The sequence below is a fragment of the Oryctolagus cuniculus genome, chromosome 3 (genome assembly GCF_051225735.1).
Source record: "Oryctolagus cuniculus isolate XC-2025 breed Fujian yellow rabbit chromosome 3, ASM5122573v1, whole genome shotgun sequence".
Taxonomy (NCBI): domain Eukaryota; kingdom Metazoa; phylum Chordata; class Mammalia; order Lagomorpha; family Leporidae; genus Oryctolagus; species Oryctolagus cuniculus.
The window spans coordinates 99622333-99650004 of record NC_142869.1 but is presented as its reverse complement, the minus strand read 5'-3'; the positions used below and the strand labels follow the sequence as shown (position 1 = coordinate 99650004).

Genomic DNA, 27672 nt, shown 5'->3' with positions numbered 1-27672 from the left:
ATATCTATGAAACTCCTTGACTGGTTTCCAATTTTACCCTTTAAAGTTATTAATATGTGAATACTTTGCTTATTTGATAGGATTATTGTAATGATATGATTGATAAGATGAAATACATGTTCAGTTGTTCTGATGAATTTCTTGTAGGAGAATAAATTCATTTACTTTATACCCCTCAGAAACTGGAGAACAGTATTTGCTTTTTAAGATTTATTTATTTACTTGAAAGTCAGAGTTAGAGAAGGAGAGGAGGAGAGAGAGACAGGTCTTCCATCCTCTGGTTCACTCCCCAATTAGCCGCAATGGCTGGAGCTGTGCTGATCCCTAGTCAGGAGCCAGGAGCTTCTTCCGGGTCTCCCAAGTGGGTGCAGGGGCCCAAGGACTTGGGCTGTCTTCTGCTTTCCCAGGCCATAGCAGAGAGCTGGATCGGAACTGGAGCAGCCGGGACTCAAACCGGAGCCCATATGGGATGCCAGCACTGCAGGCAGCAGCTTCACCCACTATGACACAGTGCTGGTCCCAGGAGAGCAGTATTTTCGCCTGGTTAATTGAAAAAAAAAGAACATGTTATTTACTGATATCTATGTTGGCAGTATGGTTTTCCCCATTCATTGTTTTATTATCTCAAGAATCCAGTGAGGAAATTACTTTAATTTCTGTTCAAAACATAGAAGACAACCTCAGCAGGTCACTTAGTTGAGTGAGTTATCCAGAGTTATATAGTGAACACTTGATAGAGATAATTAAATAATACTTTACCCGTGTGGATTCAACAAGGCGTGCATGCAAATAAATCATTCAGTTATTCAGGACTAGTATCAATAGGTCTCTGGTTCTAATTCAGAAAGTCTTGCTTAGTTACTAAACCTGAAAGTCTACTCCTCCAAAGACCCAAGGTCAAGGATAGCATAAAGAGACCAAACAATTGAAACAATTCATAGAGTTAAAGGAATAATTTGTATTAATAAAGTTCCCCAGACTAGTTTATATTTGCATCTGCAAACCCTCTTTTTTCATTGATTGTCATGATCACACTGTCCAGATTTATAATGTAGGAGTTTTTAAAACACATGTATTAGGCAATAAAGTGTATTCTAGTAATAATAGCCCATTTTTATCTATTGTCCCAACACTTCACCTGTTAAATGTCATAAACTCTGACCTAAGATCAAAAACTCAGAATGCATGTGACAGTGGGATATGGCCCCGAAATCTAAGGGAACTATCTTAAGAGATAGGAAGAAACTTCCTCCATTCTTTATTCTAGAGCCTAAAGCAAAGAATAAATCACATCTGGAAATTAAGTTCCAAGGAAACAGATTAATCACACACTAACCATGTAAATATTTAAAAGGCAAGGAAGTGTTTACCTGAGTCTAAAGATCAGAATGCTCAGTGGAAGGAGTGCACAGGAGAGCCCCAAGAAGCAGTGAGCAGGAAGAATTTTGCTTAGATTTTTGCTGGTAACTGAAGTCTCACAATCAGATTAGACAGAGTGAGAGGAACTAAGGTTAGCTCACAAATTCCCCCCGGGGTGGAGTCAGAGCAGAAGCTCTTTGAATTGCTCTCCCTGAGATCTGAACTCGAAAGTTGCAAGGGATTTTTGAGAGTTGCTTGGAGAAGTTCTGGCAACCAAGGACACCGCTGGATCCCTAGCTGGTAAGCACTGAGCCACTGATAGATCCTCAGCACACAGATATACACTCTGATTTTCCCAAATGAAAATCCTCTCTTTTGAAATCCTGTTACTTTTAGAGACATCTCCTGCCAGTTCTTTATTCTATTTTTCCAAATCATTCTCATAAACAAAAATACCATGATTTCCCTGGACTCCTCCTTTAAAAATGTGCTAGATCGAGACATAATTACCCATGTAGTGAAGAACTGATGTCAGTAGTACATTACAGTTCGTCTGCTGAATATGGTTACATATGGCAGATTAAAGTTAATTCTGCCATTACTTGAGCCCAAATGGTAAGATTAGATAAAAATCTAGATGAGAATTATTTCTTTAAATAAACTTTAAATCTTCTATTTTCTGTTAACTTTGTCTCATACTGCAATTAGTCATATTTAGCATTCGTTTAGAGAAGTGAAAATGTCTATTATTTAAGCAGAGTGACTTCCCCTTTCAGTTTATGAAATATTTGCATAAGAATGGAAAGTTGACATACTTTTCTCTGTATAGTAAAATGGTTTATTTTTTTCTTTTGAGAAGGGCAGGATGTTATTTAGGTAATAACATTGAAACAAATGAAATGGTATTCTGAATTAGAAGCTCAACAAGTAATTCATATTCTGGATATGAAATATAAAGTTGTAATAATGTAATGTCACTCATTTTTGAAGATAGACTTAAAGTTCTGTGTACATATAATAAGTAGCATTTGCTCTTAATAAAAAAAACCACAAGCTTACTTTATATATAAATATGTTTTTAACCAGGCTCTAAACTTTGAACTCATAGGTACAATTTGCTTATTTCAGGCATGAAAACTCAAACTGTGTAAAGATTAACTATTGAGTACTCACAGTTAACTATTGAGTACTCACAGTCCTTTTTTTCTTTTAACTATTTAACTTTAGGCCAATGGGTAACTAGGAGATCCTGAATTCTCTGATTCCATGATAACAGTTTCTTTTATGAATCATAAAATTTTAGCATTAAAGTTTTCACTGCTTAAATAAAATTGTGAAGATACAATTCAGAAAATTTCAAAAGTTAAATTGACTGTAAAATATCAGTTTCTATAAATATAAATTTATTTGCAAATGGTAAACTTAAATAAGGCATAAAATTATGATTTGTGAAGCACTCACTAATTGTCTAGCCCATGTGGTGACTGAAGAATTAAGCAGTTATCAGTATGAGTTCATAACTTGCTTCTTTAGAGTGAGAACACTGGGGTGTCCTGGGAGCTAAGGCTGTATTAAGTCTTCAGGAGTTTCTAGCTGGTGAAAAGGAAGGATGTAGTGAACTCATTCTGGAAAGACTAGGCCCATTAAGTATCTCACTATAACCCATGTGGGACAGGCACAGAATTGGAATCAGCCACTTGAATCTTTCCTTGGCTGAGGCTGGATTGGGAAGGATTGTTTAAGAAGTAAAAGTAAATGGATTCATACATAGCCTGTGTTGCTTGGCAGACTGAGTGAATGTCTGAAAAAAAGATGCCACAGATAAAGAGAATGAGCTCAAGGAACATAAATTAAAAAAAAAAAAAAAAGAAGAATCAGGAAGAGATATGACAAAAAATAAAGTGAGGAGTTCACTTCTCTGAGCAGGATCTCTTGTGCATGTTCTACCCACATATCTTGCCAAAGAGTAGCATATTTGGCTCAATGTCAGGCAGCCTGCAAACCTAACTGCACTCTACTTCACTTCAACTCCATTTTTGCCATTGTTCTGTCCAGGATTTGGTATGGAAATGGGGGCAGGTGATTTTGACTCTCAGGATTGTTACAAGGGTTAAACAAAATACAGATACAAAGAAAGTAAATGAATTTTTTTAAATAGTAAAAGTTGATTTTTTTACTCAGATTTGGTGGCAGTAACCTAATCTGTGTATTTATTTACATAGTGCTGCATAAAGTTGTCCCCAATAAACTCTAAAAGGGCTTAGTCTCCAACATAAGTCCCAAATATAAGGTAAGCTCTCTTGATTCTGAGTTTCACTGAAAATGCTTCTGTAATCATTTTCTATGGAATCAGAATGAGAGAGACTGTCATTTTAACAGAAGGTCATTAATCATGTCAAATAATTCACAAAACTATTTTTTTTATGGTCTTGTTCAACTGTTGTTTTAGTAGAGCATTTTATCTAAAAGATACTGCTTGGTAAGGGAGTGATGTTAGCATAAATTTAACATGATTCATGTCCCCAGATAGAATATAGCTCAGAACTGTAGATAAACAACTGAATCAAGCTATTGTAAGTAATAAGTTTATGGTGAGGGCATGCTGTATATTGAGGCAGAAAAGCATTTCATGGAGTTTTAGCTACAGGCAAACAGATAGGCGTCCCCAAGCCTTGCGTGAGGCTTGCTGCTTGGAACAATCGAGGACCTCTCAAGATGGGGTTACCTTGTCATCTTTTCAGGAGCCATAGATGTTCAGTCTGCCACTATTATAGAGCTACATGAGTCTTCCTTGCTGTGGCATCAATTCATACTTTTCATGCCTAATCAATCAGTGGTTCTGCTTTGCTCTGAAAAATGAATCATTTGTGACGATATTCCTCCTAAATTTTAGCACTTCACAGCTTCTCCCTACTGTTCTTTTACATTCTTGTTCCTATTCTAACTGAATGAAGGCATATCTTACAGCTCAGATTCCTAAAAGAATTTGATTACATGCTCGGCTAAACATCATCATCACTGTTTGGTTAGCACTTTCATAGCAAGTCACTCACAGACCACTGACAAAATAGTGCCTTGTCTGTAGTAGGTCAAGCACCTGGCTCCTGCCTTCGGATCAGCACGGTGCGCCGGCCGCAGTGGCCATTGGAGGGTGAACCAACGGTAAAGGAAGACCTTTCTCTCTATCTCTCTTTCTCACTGTCCACTCTGCCTGTCAAAAAAATAATAAATAATTTTTTTAAAAAAGAGACATACTAGACATCCCTCCTCCACCAACGTAGCTCTTCTATACCTCAGTAAATCTACCCAAAACTTATGCTGTATTTCCTTATAGCTCTTGAAGCTACCTGAAACTTTATGTTATGTATTTTCCATTTTTCCACTACAAAGTAAATTGTGCAAGAATTAGCATTTATAGGCTACTGTTCCATGGCTGCCAGAAACCAAATAGTAACAGCTTAGCCAATATTTGCAGAAAGAGTAAATAAATGGAAGAATATGTTAATGAAGCCAGCAAAAGGACAGTACATAAATGAAACTAACCTGAGGAAAAATATTTTCCTTTAATATTATTCTTGCTCAATTTCATGAAACCAAAACTTGGGGGAAATACAAACAACAAAAAATCTGGTAAAGTCTAAAATGTGTTATTAAATCTCCATTGTCTTTTCCCCTTTTGTAAAGATTGTAAAGATTTTGTAAAGCATTCAGTGTGTCCAGCTTTAAAACTGTCATCCAGATACCACTGGGGGTGGGATTGTGGAAGTGGAATGGGAAAAATAAGCCAGGTGGTGCCCTGTTTTCCTTCACGTTCGCAGAAGCATCTTTACTGCTAGGAGACCTGGGAGAAAAGTGATGAAGATAGCTATGTCAGAAAACCAATAATGTGCTCATTGTTCTAGATAAGAACAAGTGCTAATGTTTACTGTGACCTCAGCATTAATTACTAGTTGTTATTTTAATATCGCTAGGTTATTATCACTTTGTTCATTTTCTGTATGAGGAAAACTCAGCATGGGGTTGAAAATTGGCTGACTAATTAGGTTATTTCTGAGGTTGAAGCAATGAGAATCTTACGTAAGACAGTCCAGTTTACAAAAGGCTGTTTTCCTTCAGGAAAATAATGCTGGCGACATGATGTTTTATTATCTTCTTTCATTTTTAGGTAACAACTTGCAATGGAGCCTTCTCCTCTCGAGCTGCCTGCTGACACGGTGCAACGCATTGCAGCTGCACTCCAATGTCACCCAACAGATGAGAGGGTCGCTCTCTACCTAGATGAGAAAGATGAGCTGAAGCACTTCAGGGACTATTTTTACATCCCCAAAATGAAAGATCTGCCTCCAAGTAAGATCCTGGGAAAGTTTTCTTTTGAAATCAATTTACCAATTAATTTGTTTTTGCAAAAGCATCTATTTATCATAGGTCATTGAAAAAGCATTGTTCTAATATATAATAGAGCTATAGAGCCTTTGCTGCAATTACATGAAAAAATTTAGGTCCCTGGTGTTACTGAATCAACCTGTCAGCCTACCTTAGCCTCAGATCTTTGTTTCTTCTCCCTTTCTGTATAAAATACTTTCTCGTGCTTAAACCCTCATCTTCTCTGAGCAACAGAGAAGGCTGATTGAAAATTATAGAGAGATGCATTTACTTGTTCTCTGAGCACTTAGGGCTCACAGCAACCCCTTTCAAAACAGTATTAGAAAGTCTCTTATTTTCTGGCACCTAGTTTATGATAGCATGATGTTTATCTTAGGGGAAATACTGTTTTGCAGCCTGTGGTGTTTTCTGAATAAAACCATCTTTGCATGGTGTGAATAAAGATGGTACATCCATGAATCACAAATAAATTACAGTAATACCTAACAAACACATTTAAAAAAAAACAATGCAGTAAACTTATTTTCTGTTGTAAGGAAGTCTTTTGTTCTCTCTCATAGATATCACAGGAATAAAAAACATGAAACAATGTGTTATTTTTAGTTTACTCCATTTCACATCAATGAAAAAGACTACTAATTTGAATGAAATTAGTCTACCAAAATTGGTTTCACATGCTTTATAGTAGCATAATTGGCTAAGTTCTTCATTTCTTCACATTAAAAGAGATAGGTGCAATTTTAGGTACTCAGAATTCAAGAATATCAACTTATACAATATTAGGATAAAAGTTTCTGTAACTCTTACTTGTCTCTGGTTATATACCCAGAGCCTTATAGAAATCTTGAAGTATCGAAGAGAAAATCCTGTATTCAACTTAAAGTTGTTTAGGGGCCAGCATTGTGGCACAGCAGGTTAACCCCCCTCCTTGGACACCAGCATTCTATTTGGGTGCTGGTTCTTGTCTCAATTGTACAACTTCTGACACAGCTTCTTGTTAATGCACCAGGAAAAACAGTGGAGGATGGTCCAAGTGCTTCTATCCCTGGACCCACATGGAAGGCCCAGATGGATTTCTAGCCTCCTGGCTTCGCCTGGCCCAGCCCAGGCCATTGGAGCCATTTGGGAAGTGAAACAGAAGCTGGAAGATGTCTCTCTCCCTCTCTTTCCCCTTTCTGTAACTATGCCTTTCAAATAAATAAATAAAAATCTAAAAAATAATATGACAAAGTAAAAGAAAAATTTATATTTAATAGTATGTGAGGGTGATATTGGTATAAATTACAGTTGTAAGAAGCCAAATAAATTGGAGCTGTAAGTTAAGTAATTGAGACCACAGAAAAAATATTCTAGGTGGTTTTAGAATCTAGAATGATTATTTTTATAAAACTTCTTTATTTTTTTTTTTTTAATTTGAGAGTTAGAAGGAGAGACAGAAAGTTGGTTGCCATACACTGGTTCAGTTCTCAAATACCACTGATGTCCCCAAGCTGGGGGCCAAAACCAGGAGCCAGGAACTGAAACCAAGGTAGGAACCCAAGGATATGAGACATCATTTACTACCTTTGATACTTTGTATTAGCAGGAAGCTAGAATCTACTTCTTGGTATATATCCAAAAGAATTGAAAGCAGAATCCCAGAGAGGTATTTGTGCAATTTTGTGCTTTGCAGCATTTTTTTTAAAAAGCCAAAGGAGGAATGCAATCTAAATGTCCATTGATGAATGAATGCCTAAGCAAGATGTGATGTGAACATATAATAAATATTATTCTGTCTTAAAAGAGAAAGGGATTCTGGTACATGACACAACCTAAAGACCGTTATTCTGTGTTTAAAAAACCAGCATCAAGAAGACAAATACTGTATGATTCTAGTTATATGAGGGATTATATCAGTCAAATTACAGAAATAAAAAGTTAAGAGGTGGCTAACAGAATCTGGTAGAAGGAAAAAATGGGGAATTATTGTTCATGGGTATAGTTCCAGATTTGCAAGATGGACAAGCTTTGGAGATTGGTTGCACAGTGATGTGAATGTTTTCAAAACCATTGAACTATACTCTAAAAATGGTTGACATGATAAATGTGTATTTTAGCTTAATATTTTTATTATTTATTTATTAAAAGTAAAATATTTCCAAGTAAAAGAACACATTATACTTGCAGTAACTTCCATTACCTTTTTAAAAAGTTTATTTATTTATTTGAAAGTCAAGGTTATATAGAATACAAAACAGTTATAGAGAGAAAGAGGGAGATTTTCCAATCACTGGTTCACTCCCCAAATGGTCACAACAGCTGGGGCTGGGCAAGTTTGAAATCAGGAATCGGGAATCGGGAGCTTCTTCTGGATCTCTGATATAAGTGCAGAGGCCCAAGCACTTGGCCTGCTTCCCCTGATTTCACAGGTGCATCAACAAGGAGCTGGATCTGAAGTGAAGAAGCTGCATCTCAAACCTGCACCCATATTGGATGCCAGGGTCGCAGGAGGTGACATTACCAGTCACAATGTCCACCCCCAACTTCCATCATATTTAAGTTGGCTCTAGTATTCTGATTATCGTTGTAACATTTCTTTTGCTTAGCTTTTCAATAGAAACTGATTCTAAATAATTATGTACTGGATAAGTCATTGTTGAAAACTAAAGAGAAGTGAAAAGAGATAAGATGAATTGATTCAATAGATAATTTAAACTATTTGCTTAACAATAGCTTTGACTAGTTTTTAATGAAGCTTAATTAATGAAGTTTATTTAATCCCAAGATTTCTTCTAAATTGGTGATTATCAAAGTGTAGTACCCCTACCAGCAACATGACCACCACCAGGAAACATAATCAAAATACAAGTTCCTGGATCCTGCCCCAGAATCACTGCTAAGCATGAGACCCAGACATCCATTCTCCCATTAGTTGGAATGGTTTCACAGCTTTGGAGCAATTCATTCCTGTTCTCACTATTCTCACTCTTCTTCGTAACATTTGAAGGGTTCAACCGTCCAACAAATATTTATTAACCATTCACTCTCTTTGAGATACTTAGAGCATTTTACTGGGCTAAAGATCACAGTGTGTGAAATCTAATATGAGGAGACAGATAATAAATAAACTTTAAAACAACTTAATATATACTATACTATCAGGTAGTGCTGTATAGGTGTCCAGAGGACTATGAGGATAAGGGTGTTCTAGGAAAGTGGAGGAAGGAAAAGCTGAGAAAGCAGCTCTGAGTAGAAATGAGGATGAAGCGAGGAATCAACCCCATAGATACAAAAGTGAAGCTGAGCCTGGTGAGTGTCCATGTTTGTACCGCACAGAGCCACCAAATGCAGGACCAAACAATGCTGAAATTTTCTTTTTGTGTTTAATGAATATGAATGCAACCAGAATTTCTTACCTTAGTCAAGCCTGTTAAGAACATATATAGGTTGGCGCCGCAGCTCATTTGGCTAATCCTCTGCCTGTGGCGCTGGCATCCTGGGTTCTAGTCCCCGTTGGGGCGCCGGATTCTGTCCCGGCTGCTCCTCTTCCAGTCCAGCTCTCTGCTGTAGCCCGGGAAGGCAGTGGAGAATGGCCCAGGTCCTTGGGCCCTGCACCCGCATGGGAGACCAGGAGGAGGTGCCTGGCTCCTGGCTTCGGATCAAGTGGCCATAGCGGCCACTTGGGGGGTGAACCAACGGAAGGAAGACCTTTCTCTCTGTCTCTCTCTCTCTAACTCTGCCTGTAAAAAAAAAAAAAAAAAATCTATAAATGATATATCTTCTCAGTTTATTTTAGGAAGATTAGCATAAAAGCAAGAACAAACATTGTTCCTCCCTGTTTGAATTTGCTATTCTTGGACATTTTTTATAAACTCCTTGGACAATTTGCTTTACTTGCCATGTTAATTTACTTTTAATATTTAAAATTAATAATTTCTATTTATTTTAGTTACTAATTTTATAATTCTTTCAAACACCTGAGGGATTTTTAAGAGAAAATATTTAGTTCCTAAAATTGGCCAATGCCAGAACTGGAAACAGATTCCAAATATTATGACTCCTGACCTGTTTTTTTTGACTCAAATGTATCACTTTTTAAAAAGTCTTTTGACAAATATTTTTATTTATTTGAGAGATATATTTACAGACAGTGAGAGTGAGGGATAAAGAGAAAGATCTTCCATCCACTGGTTCACACCCCAAATGGCCACAACGGCTGGAGTTGAGCCTATCCAAAACCAGGAGCTTCTTCTGGGTCTCCTATGTGGGTGCAGGGGCCCTAGGACTTGGGCCATCTTCTACTGCTTTCCCAGGTCATAGCAGAGAGCTGGATTTGAAGTGGAGCATCCAGGACTAGAACCGGCAACCAAATGAGATGTTGACACTGCAGGCAGAGTATTAACCTGTACCACAACACCAGCACCAAAAGTCTTATTAATATAATTTGTATACCATAAAATGGACGGGTTTAAGTTCACAATTCAATAGTTTTTAGTAGGTACATACAGTAGCACAACCTTCCTAGTCCAATTTTAGAAGATTTCTTCATTCCCTTTTCCCACTTGCAGTCCAGGACACCCGTAATTTGTTGAGGTTGCTATTATTTTGCTCTACAGGGAAGATCATTAACTCAATGAATGTTATTATTGGTAAACCATATCTGGAGAAGTTAAAAAAAAGTGTTCTAGCAGCTGGCATTGTGGCACAAGATTAGGCTACGCTCAGGATCTGCATAACATGTCTGGTTAGCTCAAGTTTCAGCTACTCCAAGCTCCCAATCAAGCTTCTTGCTGATGCTCTTGGGAGGCAGCAGATGATGGCCCAATTACTTGGGGTCCTGCCACCCATATGGGAAACCTGGATGAAGCTCCTGACTCCTGTTTTTCATTGGGCCCATCCCCAGCTGTTTGACATTTAGAGAGTGAATCAATAGACAGAAGATCTCTCTGTCACTTTCTCTTTCAAATAAATAGATGGCTCTTTGGGGGGAAATAAACCAAACTGTTCTATCCTTGTTCCTTTCATAGTCAACTATTAATCATATCATATCACATATCTCTAAGATAAGCAAATTGACACCCAACGTCAGTAAGTTAACACTGTCTAAACAAGATCTTGTTTTACTTTGCCCATGGAATTATCTGGTCTCAATAAAATTAACATAGCAAAGCATTCATGCCTGGATCTGTCTCCTGAGGTCCCCTGTAACACAGAGAGGCTCTTCAGTTCAACTGCTTAGTTGGGTCTAGACGACTGCTGACAGGAGGTTTCATGCACGAAATATGTGGAAGTATGCTTTTCTCCATTAGCTAGAGTCCTTTAATTAGAAAAGAAAGTTGGGGCTGGCACTGTGGCATAGCAGAGAGAGAGAGATCTTCCATCTGCTGATTTACTCTCCAAATGGTCTCAATGGCCGGGCTGGGCTGGGCTAAAGCCAGGAACCAGCAGTTTCTTCCGGGCCTCTCACATGGATGCAGGCCCCAAGCACTTGGGCTGTCTTCTGCTGCTTTCCCAGGTACATTAGCAGAGAGCTGGATTAGAAGTGGAGTAGCAGGGACCAATGAACACACAGTGTTGCAGACAGTTGCTTAACCTACAGCATAAAACTGGCCCCTGCTTTAGGCTTATTGTTAGTTACCTATACTCATTCATTTACCATTTACTTTATTATACCAATTACCTGTTTACTTAATTACATGGGGTACTACCATTTATCCACATATATACACGATATATATGATATCTTTTAAAAATTATCTATTTGCTTTGTTTGAAAGACAGACTGAATGAGGTCCCCCCTGCCTCATATGAAGAAATGTCAACTCTATCCAACCATTCTACTCTCTGGCAATATGTTACTAAGCCTACCTTAGCCATAGGACAAAAGGGTGAAATAGAAATTTTAGCAGAAGAGACAGGGCTTTCACCTTTGCCTTTTATAAGGACTGGTCTTATGTAGCATTGTGAATTCTTTTTTTCTAAGAGGACTTTATTTTTATTTTCAAAGGTGTAGAGAATTCCATTGTAAGTTCTCAGGATATATCCTTTCAACAGATTCCATCCCACTCATTTTTATAGAGTCCAGATAGGACTAATGGGTCTAAAAATTAGACAAGAATATATAAGGAATGTGTTCATGTGAATTATCATGATTATATATTTTTCTCCATCTTTCTCATGAAATTGTATACAAAGTCTAAGGAGCTTTTTAGGATCATAGCCTTGTCTCCTGCTCAAGAACACCAATAATCCCTTAGGGAAATATGTGGAAATTTAATATTATTAAGCCATAACTAATATTAATAGTGAATTATTGCTGTGAACCTTATTAATATTAAGGCATACAACAATGTAAAAAATTCACTTCATATTCTGAATAGCAGTAAAGAGAAAAATACAGACTAAAAGAGAAAAATATAGACTATATTTAGTAAAATGAACAAATCATAAAGTTCTATGGATTTCATAGTGGCAATAAATCTGTGTGACAAGATCTTAAATCTACAAATAAAAACATTGTCATAACCTGGAAAAACTGTCTGTACCTCATTTCAGTTGCTATCTGAGTTTACTGTACTTCTATAGCTGGTGTTTGAATATCAATTTTCTAAATTTTACTTAAATTCTCCATTTCCTTATTTATTTAATAACCCAAATATATGGATCTGAATTAGTGTATCTGAAGTCCACAGTGTAGATTTTCAACTCTCTAATATATGTATGTTACATTCTTTAAATAAAAGCAATGCCACAGATTAGCCATTTAAACTGGAGACAATTAAACAGGCCATTTTCCTATTCAGACTTTAGCAAAGTGCTATTGGACCACAATGTTTTTAGCATTTTATACATATTTTTTATTCCCTCCTACGATCTTCTCTAAGAACCCATCTAAGAACTTGCCCCCAACTGAAAACAGAATGGTAGAATGGTGTCTTTTCTTATGACAGAAGTATAAAATAAATAATGTTCATTCGGAGGATTTATTATTATCATTTAAATTTAAGTTGATTGAAGTCAAATTAGGTTGAATTTTGGAGTTCAGTTTGACTTAGGCACATGTATAGAATTATAGAATTGCATCTTATTTCAGTACCTAGTTTCCTCATACTCCAAGAAAATCCTTCCTCCTGGCCCTTTTAAACCAGTCTATACTGAACTCCAGCCCCTACAATTACTGAGCTATTTTCCAACCCTATATGAGGAGTTTCAAAATGTTAGTGGGAAAATGGAGCAAAAAAGATAAGAACAAAGGGACTGCTTTGTGACCTAGGGAGTTCAGCTGCTGCCTGCATGGCTGGCATCCCATATGGGTGCATGTTCCAGTCCTGGCTGTTCCAGTTCTGATCCGGCTCCGTACTAATGTGCCTGGGAAAGCAATAGAAGATGGCTCAAGTACTGGGAGACCTGGGAGAAGTTTCTAGCTCCCGGCTCTGGCCTTGCCCTTCCCCAGTTGTTGTGGCTAGTTGGGGAGTGAACCAGTAGATAGAAGATCCCTCTTTTTCTCTCTCCCCCTCTTTCTGTCACTATCTTTCAAATAAATAAATATTTTTTAAAAATTATGATAAAAATATATAAACTTTATTTTAACATGAGTTTTGTCAAGTTCTAGACATATTTATTAGCAATTATACCAACCTTTTCATCCATCCCTAAAGAACTGAGGGCCCTAGAAATGCAAACATGTCGATATAGCTGCTTTTACATTGTTAACTAAAGAAAAAGTGTCTTTTAAAGATATTTAAGATTACACAAATTAGAACTGTAAGGTGGATAATTTACACTTTAAAGTTATTTCTACCTTAAAGTTATTTGCCATCAAAACTCCCCAAATTCCCCTTATTTAATGAAAGTAATGAGCGGGGCATTGTCATAGAGCAGGACTCTCTGGTGAAGCTTTTCCAGGTGCTTTTCTGCTAAAGCTTTGGCTAAAAATCTCAAAACATTCCCCTTATCACAGATGTCATCATTCTTTGGTTCTCCAGGAAGTCAACAAGAAAAACGCTTTAAGCATTCCAGAAAGCTGTTGTCATAATTGTTGCTCTTGATTAATTCGCTTTTGCTATGGCTGGACCATTTCTACTTCTTAGCAGCCATTATTGTGATTGTGCTTTGTCTTTAGGATCATGCTGGTAAAGCCAGGCTTCACCTCCTATTACAATTCTTTAAAGAAATATTTCAGGATCTTCATCCCAGTTATTTACATTGAATTAAAATTTACATTGAGGCATGCACCGTGGCTCACTTGGCTAATCCTCCGCCTGCGGTGCCAGCACCCCGGGTTCTAGTCCCGGTTGGGATGCCAGATTCTGTTCTGGTTGCTCCTCTTCCAGTCCAGCTCTCTGCTGTGGCCCAGGAGTGCAGTAGAGGATGGCCCAAGTGCTTGGGCCCTGCACCTGCATGGGAGACCAGGAGGAAGCACCTGGCTCCTGGCTTTGGATCAGCACAGCATGCTGGCCATAGTGGCCATCTGGGGGTTGAACCAACAGAAGGAAGACCTTTCTCTCTGTCTCTCTCTCTCTCTCACTGTCTAACTCTGCCTGTCAAAAAGAAAAACATAAATAAAAAAAATTTACATTGAAAACTTTGTCATCCAGAGGTGATATGAGTTTAATACTTTTGATACCCATGGAGTAGAAAGTTTTCTTCACTTAAAATTTTCAGGCAGAATTGTTTAAGCTGAAGGGATTTGAGATATCGATAGTATTGGTTATCATTTTTACTGTTAGTGGTTGATCCTTTCCAGGAACAAGATTACTTTTCCTCACAACAGATGTGGATGGTCCACTGCTGTGATATTCATCTTTAGCATCATCTTTTCCCTTCTTAAATGAGCCATCTGTTTGTAAACTTTTGATTTTTTTGGAACATTGTCCTCCAATACTTTTTATAAAGCATCAATTATTTTACCATTCTTCTATTCAAACTTCAACATAAATTTGATGTTCTTCTTTCAATTTATCTTAATTTTTACATATTTGTTTATTTATTTGAAGGGCAGAGTTACAGAGAGGCAGAGGCAGGCAGAGAGAAGTCTTCTATCCATTGGTTTATGCCCCAAATGGCTGCAATGTCTGGAGCTGGGCCCATCTGAAGCCGGGAGCCAGGAGTTTTCTCCTGGCCTCCCACATGGGTACAGGGGCCCAAGACTTGGTCCATCTTCTACTGTTTTCCCGGAGCATAGTAAAGAGCTAGATAGAAAATGGAGCAGCTGGGACTCGAACCTGTGCCCATATGGGATGCTGGCACTGCAGGTGGTGGCTTTAAACTTCACCATAAATTTGATGTTCTTTTTTCAATTGTAGCAGAATTCATGTTACTCTGATAGGGGCTTTTATCAATAGATGTTTTATTTTTCTTAATGCTTCAGAATAGATACTATTCAAACATATCAAAAGATAATACATATTTGTTTTAATGACAAAACATTTTTGAAGTATATAAATAGATTTTTATAATACACAATTGCATGAACTTTTTGAAGATCTCATAATTTTACCTTTTCCAGAATGTCATATAGCAGAAAGCATAAAAAGTGTGCAATCTTTGGAAACTGGCTTCCATACTAATACGTTGGGGACTAATCAAAATTATTTCAGTATCTTTTTATTGCTGAGAAGTATTCTAACTTTAGAAGGGACCACACCTTTAAAGTAAGATTAATTAGTTAATTAATTTGAAAGGCAGACAACAGAGAAAAATAGAGAATGTCAGCAAGATATTTTCCCTCTGCTGGTTTACTCCCCAAATGGCTGCAATAGCAAGGTCTGAGTCAAGCCAAAACCAGGAGCTGGAATTCCATCCTGGTCTCCCATGTGGGTGGCAGGGACTCAACTACTTGGGCCATGTTCTGCTGCTCTCCTAGGTGCACTATCAGGGAGCTGCCAGGACTGATACAGAACACCATCATTGCAAGCTGCTGCTTAACCAGCTGTACCACAACGCTGGTTCCAGATATATGCTTTACCCACTCACCCATTAAAGGACATTTCAGTTATGTCCAGATTTTGTGATTATGAATAGCTGTTATAAGCATTCATGTACAGAATTTGCAGTATACATGAAATGTTAATCAAATTTTATTTTTGAAGTGTTCTAATAGTAAATATTTATCTCACTCTTGGCAGGCCACATGCTTTCTCTTTATCTCCATTTTATTTTTATTTTTGTTGTTGTTTTGTTTTATTTTGTTTTGCAGGGGAAAGTAACATTTTTCTTATTATTTAACTTTAGAATTTTTAAAATATTTTATTTATTTGAAAGGCAGAGTTACAGAGAGAGGAGGAGAGTTAGAGAGATCTATCTTCCATCTGCTGGTTCACTCCTTAAATTGCTGCAATGGTCAGGGCTGGGCCAGTCTAAAGTCAGGAGCCAGGAACTTATTCTGGATCTCCTACATGCGTGCAGTGGCCCAAACCTTTAGGCCATCCTCTGCTGCTTTCCCAAGTGCATTAGCAGGATATTAGATCAGAAGGGGAACAACTGGAATCTGAACTGGCGCCCCCATATGGGTTTCTGGCACTGCAGGATGCAGCTCAACCTGCTACACCACAACACCAGATCCTAAGAATTTTTTGTATATTCAATATTCAGGTCATTTTAAAATAAATAATATGAAGATATTTTCTACTTATCACTACCTTTTTATTCTCTTAACAGTAACAGTGTCTTTCACAGAGATAATGATTTTAATTTTGAGGATGCCTGATATGTTAGTTTTACTTTTGTGTATTGTACTTTAGGTACTATGTATAAGAACTCTTCACCTAATCACAGGTTCCCAAAACATATTTTATATTTTATTTAAGGTATGTTTTATTTCCAAGTACTTGGACAGTTTTCAGTTTTTTTATTACTGATTTCTAATTTAATTGTATTATAGTCAGAGGATGTTTATTGTATGGCTTCAGTTTGTTTCTAAGCTTGGATAATGTTCTATCTTGGTGACTTCTCCATGCACTTTTTTAAAAAAAATATTTTTATTTATTTGAAAGTCAGAGTTATACAGAGAGAGAAGGAGAGGCAGAGAGAGAGAGAGAGAGAGAGAGAGAGAGAGAGAGGTCTCCCACCCACTGGTTCACTTCCCACTTGGTTGCAATGGCTAGAGCTGTGCCATTCCGAAGCCAGGAGCCTGGAGCTTCTTCTGGGTCTCCCAAGCGGGTGCAGGGGCCCAAGCACTTGGGCCATCTTCCACTGCTTTCCCAGGCTGTAGCAAAGAGCTGGATCATAAGTGGAGCAACCGGGACTTGAACCAGCACCCATAGGGGATGCCAGTGCTGCAGCGGGAGGTTCAGCCCTCTATGCCACAGTGTCAGCCCCTCCATGTGCTTTTAAAACAAAAATCTATGGTTGTTTACTAGAGTATTCTATAGATGTCAATTGCATTCCTATGTGTGACAGTGGTTGTTTTTTTTTTTTTTCAGTTTTATGTCTTCACTGACATTTTTTTCTACTTGTCATATTATTTACTAAGACAAGGGTGTTGAAATTTCGAAAAATAACAGTGAGTTTTTCTAGCTCTCCTTTCAGTCTGTCAATTATTGCTTGATACAGTACTTCAAAACTCCGGATGATATTTATTTTAGTTAAAAGTTTATTTTTTCTGGGGCCGGCACCATGGCTCACTTGGTTGGTCCTCTGCCTGTGGTGCCGGCATCCCATATGGGCGCCGAGTTCTAGTCCCAGTTACTCCTTTTCCAGTCCAGCTCTCTGTTGTGGCCCAGGAAGGCAATAGAGGATGGCCCAAGTGTTTGGGCCCCTGTACCCGCATGGGAGACCTGGAGGAAGCACCTGGCTCCTGGCTTCGCATCAGCGCAGTGCACTGGCAGTGGCAGCCATTTGGGGAATGAACCAACGGAAGGAAGACTTTTCTCTCTGTTTCTCTCTCACTGTCTAACTCTGTCAAATAAAAAATAAATAAATAAATAAAGTTTATTTTTGTGCAAAATGTTTTTGAAATTCTTGCATATGATAGTTCCTCAAAAAGTTCATGAAGAATGTACTTTATGAAAAAAAAAACTGATATGTTAGGACTATGTTGCTACACATATTCATATTTTGGTTATGTTGTCTTGTTGAACTCTTTGAAGCAGCACGCATATGGGATGCTGGCTTTCCAGTGACCTAACCTACTGCACTACAGTACCAGCCCTTGATGATACATTCATCATTACATAATGTTCTGTTTTGCTTTGGCTTTTCCCTCTCTCTTCCCCTCTCCCATCTACCTTTCTCTCTCCTCTCTCTCTCCCAACTCCCTTTCCCTTTCCCATCTCCTTCTCCTCCACCCATTCCCCTTCACCTCTTTAATTCTGCCTTTCAAATAAAATAAATGAATTTTTTTAAAGAGTGGGTGGGGGAGAGATCTTCTATCAGCTGGTTCACTCTCTAGATGGCTACAATAGCCATGGCTGTGCCAGGCCAAATCTAGGAGTCAGGAGCTTCATCCAGGTCTCCCATGTGATTGGCAAGGACCAAACACTTGAGCCATCTTCCAGTGCTTTTTCCCAGGCCTTTTGCAGGGAACTGAATTAGAAGTAGAGCAGCCAGGATATGAAGTGCACATATGGGATGCTGGCATTGCCAGCAGTCGATTTACCCACTATACCACAATGCTGGCTCTTGTATATACATATACATATACATATACATATACATATACATATATATTTTTTAAAGATTTATTATTTTTTAAAGATTATTTATTTGAAAGGCAGAGTTACAGAGAGGCAGAGGCAGAGAGAGAGAGAGAGAGAAAGAGAAGGAGAGAGAGAGATCTTCCATATGCTGGTTCACTCTCCATATGGTTGCAACAGCTGGAGCTGCGCTGATCTGAAGCCAGGAGCCAGAAGTTTCCTCTGGATCTCCCACACAGGTGCAGGGCTCCAAGAAATTCGGCCAACTTCTACTGCTTTTTCAGGCCACAGCAGAGAGCTGGATCATACGTGGAGCAACTGGGAACTCGAACTGACACCCTTATGGGATGCTGGCACTGCAGGCAGCAGCTTTACCTGTTACACCACAGCACCGGTCCTGATATATCTTTTAGCAGTCCATTTAGAAACAGTATTTTACAACTTAATGGAATATTAAAAACTTGCCACTAATATATAGTTAGCTGTTTATACTTTCTCTCCTTTGTGTTGTTGTTATCATAATATTTTATTAACATATTCATAATTAAAATTCCCCTCAAGAGGGCCAGCACTGTGGCATATTAGGCTATGCCTCTGCCTGTGATGCTGACATCCCATATGGGTACCAGTTTGAGTCCTAGCTGTTCCTCTTCCAATCCAGCTCTCTGCTATGGCCTGGGAAAGCAGTGGAAGATGGCCCAAGTACTTGGGCCCCTGCACCCACATGGGAGACCTGGAGGAAACTCTTGGCTCCGGCTTTGGATCAGCCCAGCTTTGGCCATTGCAGCCATTTGGAGAGTGAACCAGCAGATGGAACACCTCTCTCTCTCTCTCTCTCTCTCTCCCCCCCTCTCCCTCCCTCCCTTCCTCCCTTCCTCCCTCTCCCTCTCTCTGTAACTCTGCCTTTCAAATAATAAATAAAATCTTTTGGGCAAAAAGCTCCCTTCATGTTACAATTTTTCATCATACATAATTAGGATATGAGAACAAGCAGATTTTCTACTACATTGGCATCAATATTTACTCTTTCTCTTGCATTCTTTTCATTCCAGAAGTCCAAATTTCTCTTCAGTACTATTTCTCTTTAGTCTATAAAACTTTCCGTAGTATTTGTTGTAGACAGATCTGCTGGCAAAAATTCTCTTAGTTTTCTTTCATCTGAGAATATCTTTAATATTTAATATTCATTTTTTCTTTAATTTTTATTGACTTGAGAGGCAGGGAAAGGGGAAGGAAAAGGATGGGGAAGGAGAGAAAAGAAGGGACGAAGAGAGAGAGCAAGCGAGCAAGAGCATCCACCCTTGGGTCCATGCCCCAGATGCCCAGGAGCTGGACCTCAATGCTGGTCTCTCACGATGGTCCCTTGTACCATCACCTGGTGCCTTCTAAGCTCTGCATCAGCAGGAAACTAGAATCAGGTACAGAACCAGGACTTGAACCCAGGCACTCCAATTAGGGATATAGGCATCCCAAATGGTATCCTAACCCTGCTAATGTAGCTTCTTCTTGAAACATATTTTTGATGGTTACAAAATTCTGTACCAACAATTATTTTCTTTCATTCCTTAGACATTTTGTTCTATTACTTTCTCACCTCCATAGCAAATGATGAGAAATGTGTAGTCATTACAGTTGTTGGTTGCCTATAAAATTGTGTTTTTAAAAATGCTGTGGAGATTGACTTTTTTGTTTTAGTAAACTGTTTACCCAGTTCAGTTTATTGGTGAGTTCCTACCCACCTTCCATAAGCAGTAATTCCAATATCCTTTGAGTTTACAAAGACATAACAGAGCTACTTGGATCTGTGTGTTTGCCATTCAGACACCCTTGTGAGATTAAGGTACAGGTCTCAAAATTTTTGGTAGACTCTTTAGGGTCATACCGATTTGGGCAGACTGCAGGAGTGAGCTCAGTGGTCTGTGCACAACCTCATCTGGTTCTTTCATGGAGCTTTCTCTTCTCTGCAATAAGCCTGAAGCTTTCCTACTTCCAGGAGCTCACCTTCATTCTCCCTTGGCTAGAAAATTTTGACCATACCTGCCTCTAGTGCAGAAACAGAGAACAAAAGAATATTCCATATTCTTGGAGCAACCCTTCTGGTTAGAGAGAATGGTTCCTTATTCAGAGATTCACAGGCCTGTGTATCAGCTGTTATAACCACTACCTCTTCCATAGGCTAGACAATGGCTATCATGAAAGACAACAGAGGAAAAATCTGCAGGATTTACTTCACTCTTTCTTTCCTACTTCCATTCTGGATAGAAAGAACAAGAGATTCTCTGGGAGCTTGTGGAGTCTACAGTCACTACATAGATTGGGCTTTCCAGCAATTTTTGAATTCAGTCTGCCTTTATATTTTCAGGAAGCAGAAGGAAAACACGAAATTCAGTGCTAGTTTGGATGTGGTTTTCTTCCCCAGTATTAGCTCTTTCCATTACTGTTTTTAGAATCCTCCGAGAGCTGCTCAATGCATCTTAGTGAAAAGTACTTCACATGTCAAGTTGCTTCTAAGACTTCCATTGAAGTAGAAAAGGGATGGGTTTTACAGAATTCAAGAAAAGAAGTGACTGTTAAATGTGAACTAGTAAAAGAAGGAATATTTACTTAGAGATATAAACATTTTAGCAAACTGGTATTTTATTCACATGACCAGAAACAGAATGACTCCTTGGCATTTGGACATGCAGTGCTGTGTGTGTGTCATATAATGAAAATAAAGAAGAACTTTGGTTAGCTTCTGGGGCTTATTTGTTGATAAAAATCTGGTCCAGCTCCTAGAGAGTACTCTGGTCTCAGACTTGTAGACATAAGCATAAATCCCAGTCAAGCTCTATTCCAAATTGCTGAAATTCAGTTCATTATTGACGACAACAAAAAAGCAAATCACATTACTACTACAATTATTAAGATTGGGAAGTTTTTACAATGAGATGGTTCTCACCCAACAAATTCATATTTTACTCTTGGAAATACAGGAGATATAACTATTCAAAATATAAAGGAAATAAACACAGCTGGAAACTATGCTTTTTACTACTAATTACAATACAATCAGCAATCAGTAAGAATTTCATGTTTACCAATCTGCAAAAGCATTGTATATCTTTGGGGAGGGTACTTCTTTTTCTTAAATTTGAAACAGGAATGGCTGATTAAAATAAAACAAAGTTTAGCTCAAGTTTATCAAATGAACAGTTTATGGTATATTTCAAATTTAGGCTAGGATTTCTAATCAGAACAGCGCTTTTGTAATACCCCTAAGCCCACATATCACATGATATTTCAGTAAGGTGTTAGCTTTGCACACATGCATGGAGAAAACAATCTGTTAAATACGAATTCTTTCTAGTCTTTTTCCACATCTGCAGGCAAAATAAATTGCCACAAAATCCAAGCAATCATAGCAACCAATCCCAGGACACTGCTTATCAAGGCAGCTTTTGTGCATTTGAATATGCCCTTAAATCATAGATCATAGCTTTGATTCAGCTTTGTTTCTTCATATCAAGTTGTGTATTTGACTTCTAAAATATGAAAGGCAGGGAGCAGAATTTGCTCACTTAAGGGGGAAAAATCAAAACTAAAGTATGTATTTGTTTTTAAAAAGAACAAATCTCTCAAAAAATGCTGCAAAGGGCCAGCATTTTGGCAGAGCAGGTTAAGCCAATGCTTGCAACACTGGCATCACATCTTGAAGTGCCAGTTCAAGCCCCAGCTACTGCACTTCTGACACAACTCCCTGCTGTTGTTCCAGGAAAGAGCAGTGGAGGCTGCTTAAGAGTCAGAGTTCTATCCACTGGTTCCTTCCCCACATGGCTGCAATGGGCCAGGCTGGAGGCAGGCATCTAGAACTCCATCTAGGTCACACATATAAGTAGTTGGGGTTCAAGTGCTTGGATCATCATCTACTGCCTTCCCAACCACAATAGCAGAAAACTGAATCAGAAGCAGAGCAGCCAGAACTCAAATAGGCACTCTAATGCAGGATGCTGGCATTGCAAGCAGTAGCTTAACTTGCTGTACCACAATACTAACCCTTAGGGCTTCTAAGACAGGCCCATATAATGACTTGGTTGGAGAAATAAAATGTCTATATTCATGTCCTATACCATAATGAAGTAAACCTAGACACTGGTATTTTTTTCAAGTTGTTGGTATACTGGGCCAGTAGTTAAATCCAAAGAAATACATAAAGAGGTATTTTCTACTTGTATATTTCATCATGTCCTGAATAGAAGGTTATAACCCTTTTTCAAAGTAGCATACTGATAAAAACAAAGACATTGATCAATAGAATAGAAAAGAGTGACTAGAAGTTAATCCACATACAGATTGCCAAATGATTTTTCACAAAGATACTACTTTAGCAAAAGGATAGTTTTTGCAATAAATGGTGCTGGCAAACTGGATATGTATGTGTGGAAGAATGAAATTAGATCCCTACCTCTCATCATACACAAAAACCAACTCAAGGTGGATCAAAGACTTAAATATCAGACCTGAAACTGTGAAGATGATATGGGAGAAAACATCTGGGAAACACTCCCAGATGTTGGTATAGGCAATGTTTTTTAGCATAAGACCACAAAAGCACAGGCAAGGAAGGAAAACTAGATAAAAGGGATTGTGCCAAGCTCAGAAGCTTTATTGTAGCTAAGGAAACAATAAATAGAATGAAGAGACATTCTAGAAAATGGAAGAAAATATTTGCAGTTACTTATACCACAATGGATTACTATTCAAAATATATGAGCAACTGAAAAAAAAAAAAAAAAAGAAGGACCAATGCAGTAAATAAGTGGCCAAAGAACTGGAAAAAACAGTTCCCAAAAGAAGAAATAAAAATATCTACCAATATGTGAAAAAGTCTCAGTATCACTAGACATTAGGATCACTTTAAGTGCATAACTGATCATAAAGTTAGGAATAAGTGTCCAATAAAATTAATAAATAAATGAAATTAAGTGCTAATAACAATAGATAGAATTTAAAAGGAGAGAATGATCCAACATGTGAAACAGACTACACAGCAGACTCATAGAATGAGAAACGCTCTAAGTAGCACTCTGGCCTAAGAATCAGCCGTTAAAGCATTTGGATCTGGCTAAAAAGCCCTGAGAGCATTTCAGGCATGAAAAACCAAAACACTATGACAAAAAAAATGGCCTACATGAAAGATCTCTGTGAGTGAGATCCCAGTAGAAAGAAGAGACTATCAAAGAAGGAAGTACCTTTCTCTGAAGGGTGGAGAGAACTTCCACTTTGCTTATTCCCCTGACAAAATAATGACAAAGTTTGTGGACTCAAAAGGCTTCCATAGCCTTGGCAGCTCATGACAAGTGCCTCAGGTGATCACTGACATCATAAATAAGAGTGTCAATTGTTAATTCAACAACAGGAGTCACTGTGCACTTGCTCTCCATGTAGGACCTCTATCTTGAATGAGTTATACTATGAGAGTTAATGGTAAAAAATAAATAGTACTTTATACTTTGTGTGTCCGTGTGAATGCAAACTTGAAATCTTTACGTAGTATAGAGTTGATCTTCTGTATACAAAAATAATTAAAAATGAATCTTAATGAAGAATGAGATGGGAGAGGGAGTGGGATCTGGGACAGGAGTGTGTGTGGGAGGGTGGGAATGGGGGCAAGAACTACTATATTCCAAAAGCTGTACCTATGAAATTTATATTTATTAAATAAGAGCTTTTATAAAAAATCACAGTATCACATAACCCCTGTCAGAATGGCTATTATCAAAAAGGCAGTATCAAATGCTGATGAGGATATGGAGAAAGGAAGATTCTTGCACACTACTGGTGGGAATGTAAATTAGTACAACCACCATGGGAAACAATCTGGAGACTTCTTATAAAGCTGCAAATGAATTTCTTTATGGGCGAATTCCCAAAAGACATAAAATCATTGTATCAAGGAGATATATGCTCCACCATGTTTGTTGCAGCACTATTCACAATGGCTGAGATATGAAATCAAACAAGATGTCATGTCCATCATCATAAATAATCACATAAATATTATATATACATATGAATACTATTCAGCCTTAAAATAGAATTAAATCCTGTCATTGACAGAAAAATGGATGGACCTGGAGGATATCATGTTGAGTGGAATAAGCCAGACACTGACAAAAATATCACATGTTCTCCCTTATATGCAGGCAAAAACTTTAAAAAAAAGCTCAACCTGAACAAAGAATATTGATTACTACAGGATGGGAGTGGTGTGCTTTTTTTAGAAGGAGTTTGGATTAAAAAAAACTCAGAAGAGCTGAGTGTGGTTCATTAATTGGCACAAATACATTAGTATGAGATTAATAATAGAAAAAGTGGAGTTAGGATTGCACAAAAATTCTTTGTTTTATTATGTCAAAATTTTTGCTTTTTTTTGAAAGCTTGTATTTAATAAATACAAATTTCATAGGTGTGCCAAACTCTACAACAGCTCCCTCTCTTATTCCAACTCTTATTTTTTACAAGTATCAATTTTCAATTGGATTTAAATACCTAAGAATAGTTCTGTATTAAGTAAAGAGTTCAACCAATAGTATTAAGTAGAAAAAGATAATAATAGAAAGAATAAAATAGTAAGCTGTTCCTCAACAGTGAGAACAAGGGCTGATCAAGTAATTGTTCCTCCTAGTGTCAGTTTTGCCTCTACAAGTTTCCTTTTAGGTGCTCAGTAAGTTGTCACAGATCAGGGAGAACATATATCTGTCCCTTTGGGATTGGCTTATTTCACTCAGTATGATGTTTTCCAGATTCTTCCATTTTGTTGCAAATGACCAATTTCACTTTTGTTTTACCACTGTGTAGTATCCCATCGAGTACATATCCCATACTTTTTTATCCAGTCTTCTGTTGATGGGCATTTAGGTTGATTTCATGTCTTAGCTATTGTGAATTGAGCTGTAATTAAAATGGGAGTGAAGATAGCTCTTTTATTTGCCTATTTCATTTCCCTTGTGTAAATTCCAAGGAGTGTGATGGGTGCATTGTATGTAAGAACTATATTCATATTTCTGAGGTATCTCCAAACTGTATTCCATAGTGGCTTTACCAGTTTGCATTCCCACCAACAGTGGGTTAGTGTACTTTTTTCCCTATATCCTTGCCAGTATTTGTTGTTGGTTGATTTCTGTATGAAAGCATTCTAACCCGGGTGAGGTAAAACTTCATTGTGGTTTTGATTTGCATTTCCCTGATGGCTAGTGATCCTGAATATTTTTTTCATGTGTCTGTTGGCCATTTGGATTTCCTCTTTTGAAAAATGTCTGTTTAAGTTCTTGGCCCATCTCAAGTGAGTTATTTGTTTTGCTGTTGTGGAGTTTCTCAATCTCTATGTAGATTCCGAATATTAATCCTTTATCAGTTGCATAGTTTGGGAATAATTTCTCCCATTCTGTTGGATGCCTCTTCACTTTCCTGATTGCTTCTTTTGCCATACAGAAACTTCTCAATTTGATGCAATCCCAGTTGTTTATTTTGGATTTTGCTGCTTGTGCCTCTGGATCTTTTCCAAGAATTCTTTTCCTGTGCCAATATCTTGCAGTGTTTCTCCAATGTTCTCTAATAATTTGATGGTGTCAGGTCATAGATCTTGGTTTTTAGCCTATGTTTAGGAGACTTTTGTATAATGTGTAAGGTAGGGGTCCTGTTTCATATTTCTGCATGTGGAAATCCTATTTCCCCAGCACCATTTGTAGAAAAGACTCTCCTTGCTCCAGGAATTGGTTTTAGCATGTCAATCACTTATAAGTTGGTTGTCGATGTTTGGATTGATTTTTGGTGTTTCTACTCTGTTCCATTGGTTTATCCATCTTTTTTTCTTTACCAGCACCAGGCTATATGGATTATAACTGCCCTGTAGTATGTCATGAAATATGCTATTGTGATGTCTTTGGCTTTGGTTTTGTTTTATTAGATTGCTTTAGCTATTGGAGGTCTCCTGTGCCTCCATATGAATTTCAGCATCATTTTTTTCTAGATCTGAGAAGAATGTCTTTGGTATTTTTTTTTTTTTGGTATCACATTTAATCTATAAATTGCTTTCAGAAAAATGGGCATTTGATGATATTGATTCTTCTGTTCCATGAACTTGGCAGATTTTTCCTTTGTTTGTATCCTTTTCTATTTCTTTAATATTTGTAATTCTCATTGTAGAGACCTTTGATATGTTTATTCCAAGGCATTTGATTATTTTTGTAGCTATTGTGGATGAAATTGATCTTAGAAGTTCTTTCTCAGCTGTGGCATTATCTGTGTATACAAAGGCTGTTGATTATTGTGTATTACTTTTTTTATTTTTAACTTTTATTTAATGAATATAAATTTCCAAAGTACAGCTTATGGATTACAATGGCTTCCCCCGCATAACGTCCCTCCCACCTGCAAACCTCCCCTTTCACACTCCCTCTTCCCTTTCCATTCACATCAAGATTCATTTTTGATTCTCTTTATATACAGAAGATCAGTTTAGCATATATTAAGTAAAGATTTCAACAGTTTGCTCCCACACAGAAACATAAAGTGAAAAATACTGTTTGAGTACTAGTTATAGCATTAAATCTCAATGTACAGCACACTAAGGACAGAGATCCTACATGAGGAGTAAGTGCACAGTGACTCCTGTTGTTTACTTAACAAATTGAAACTCTTGTTTATGGCATCAGTAATCAACGTAGGCTCTTGTCACGAGCTGCCAAGGCTATGGAAGCCCCCTGAGTTCACCGACTCTGATCATATTTAGACAAGGCCATGGTCAAAGTGTAAGTTCTCTCCTCCCTTCAGAGAAAGGTACCTCCTTCTTTGATGACCCATTCTTTCCATCCTTCTACTTTGCCAAACTATTCTATGAGTTCCAGTAGTCTCTTAGTAATGTTTTTTTGGATCCCCTACATAAAGAATCATGTCGTCTGCAAATAAGGATAGTTTGACTTGTTTCTTCCCAATTTGTATCCCTTTGATTTCTTTTTCTTGCCTAGTGGCTCTGGCTAACACTTCCAGGACAATACTGAATAGCAATGGTAAGAGTGGGCATCCCTGTCTGGTACCGGATCTCAGTGGAAATGCTTCCAACTTTTCCCCATTCAATATGATGCTGGCCTTGGGTTTGTCATAAATTACCTTGATTGTGTTGAGGAATGTTTGCTTAGCGTTTTCATCATGAAAGGGTGTGGCATTTTGTCAAATGTTTCCCTGCATCTATTGAGATAATCATATGGATTTTGTTTAGCAGTTTGTTTATGTTGTGTATCACATTGATTGATTTGTGAATGTTGAACCATCCATG

The 27672-nt window shown here is 37.8% G+C and overlaps 1 protein-coding gene and 1 long non-coding RNA gene across 10 annotated transcripts in view; one reads left to right on the top strand and one right to left on the bottom strand.

The window, feature by feature from the left end:
• KYNU (kynureninase) overlaps positions 1-27672 on the top strand; it is a 226249-nt gene that overhangs the window by 22747 nt on the left and 175830 nt on the right. For 7 of the 9 annotated variants that reach the window (XM_070071543.2, XM_017342818.4, XM_089329242.1 and 4 more), the window contains exons 1-2: positions 1395-1659; positions 5525-5706. In XM_070071543.2, the coding sequence (XP_069927644.2) occupies positions 5538-5706 (169 nt within the window). In that variant the 5' untranslated portion in view covers positions 1395-1659; positions 5525-5537. Of the gene's footprint in view, positions 1-1394; positions 1660-4410; positions 4522-5524; positions 5707-27672 lie in introns of those variants that run through there. The other 2 variants (XM_089329239.1, XM_089329240.1) reach the window with 2 other exon arrangements.
• LOC127491777 (uncharacterized) lies at positions 196-1510 on the bottom strand. The gene is made up of 2 exons (XR_007920678.3): positions 1371-1510; positions 196-540 (listed from the first exon to the last, which is right to left on the bottom strand). It is a non-coding gene; the product is annotated as an uncharacterized LOC127491777 (long non-coding RNA).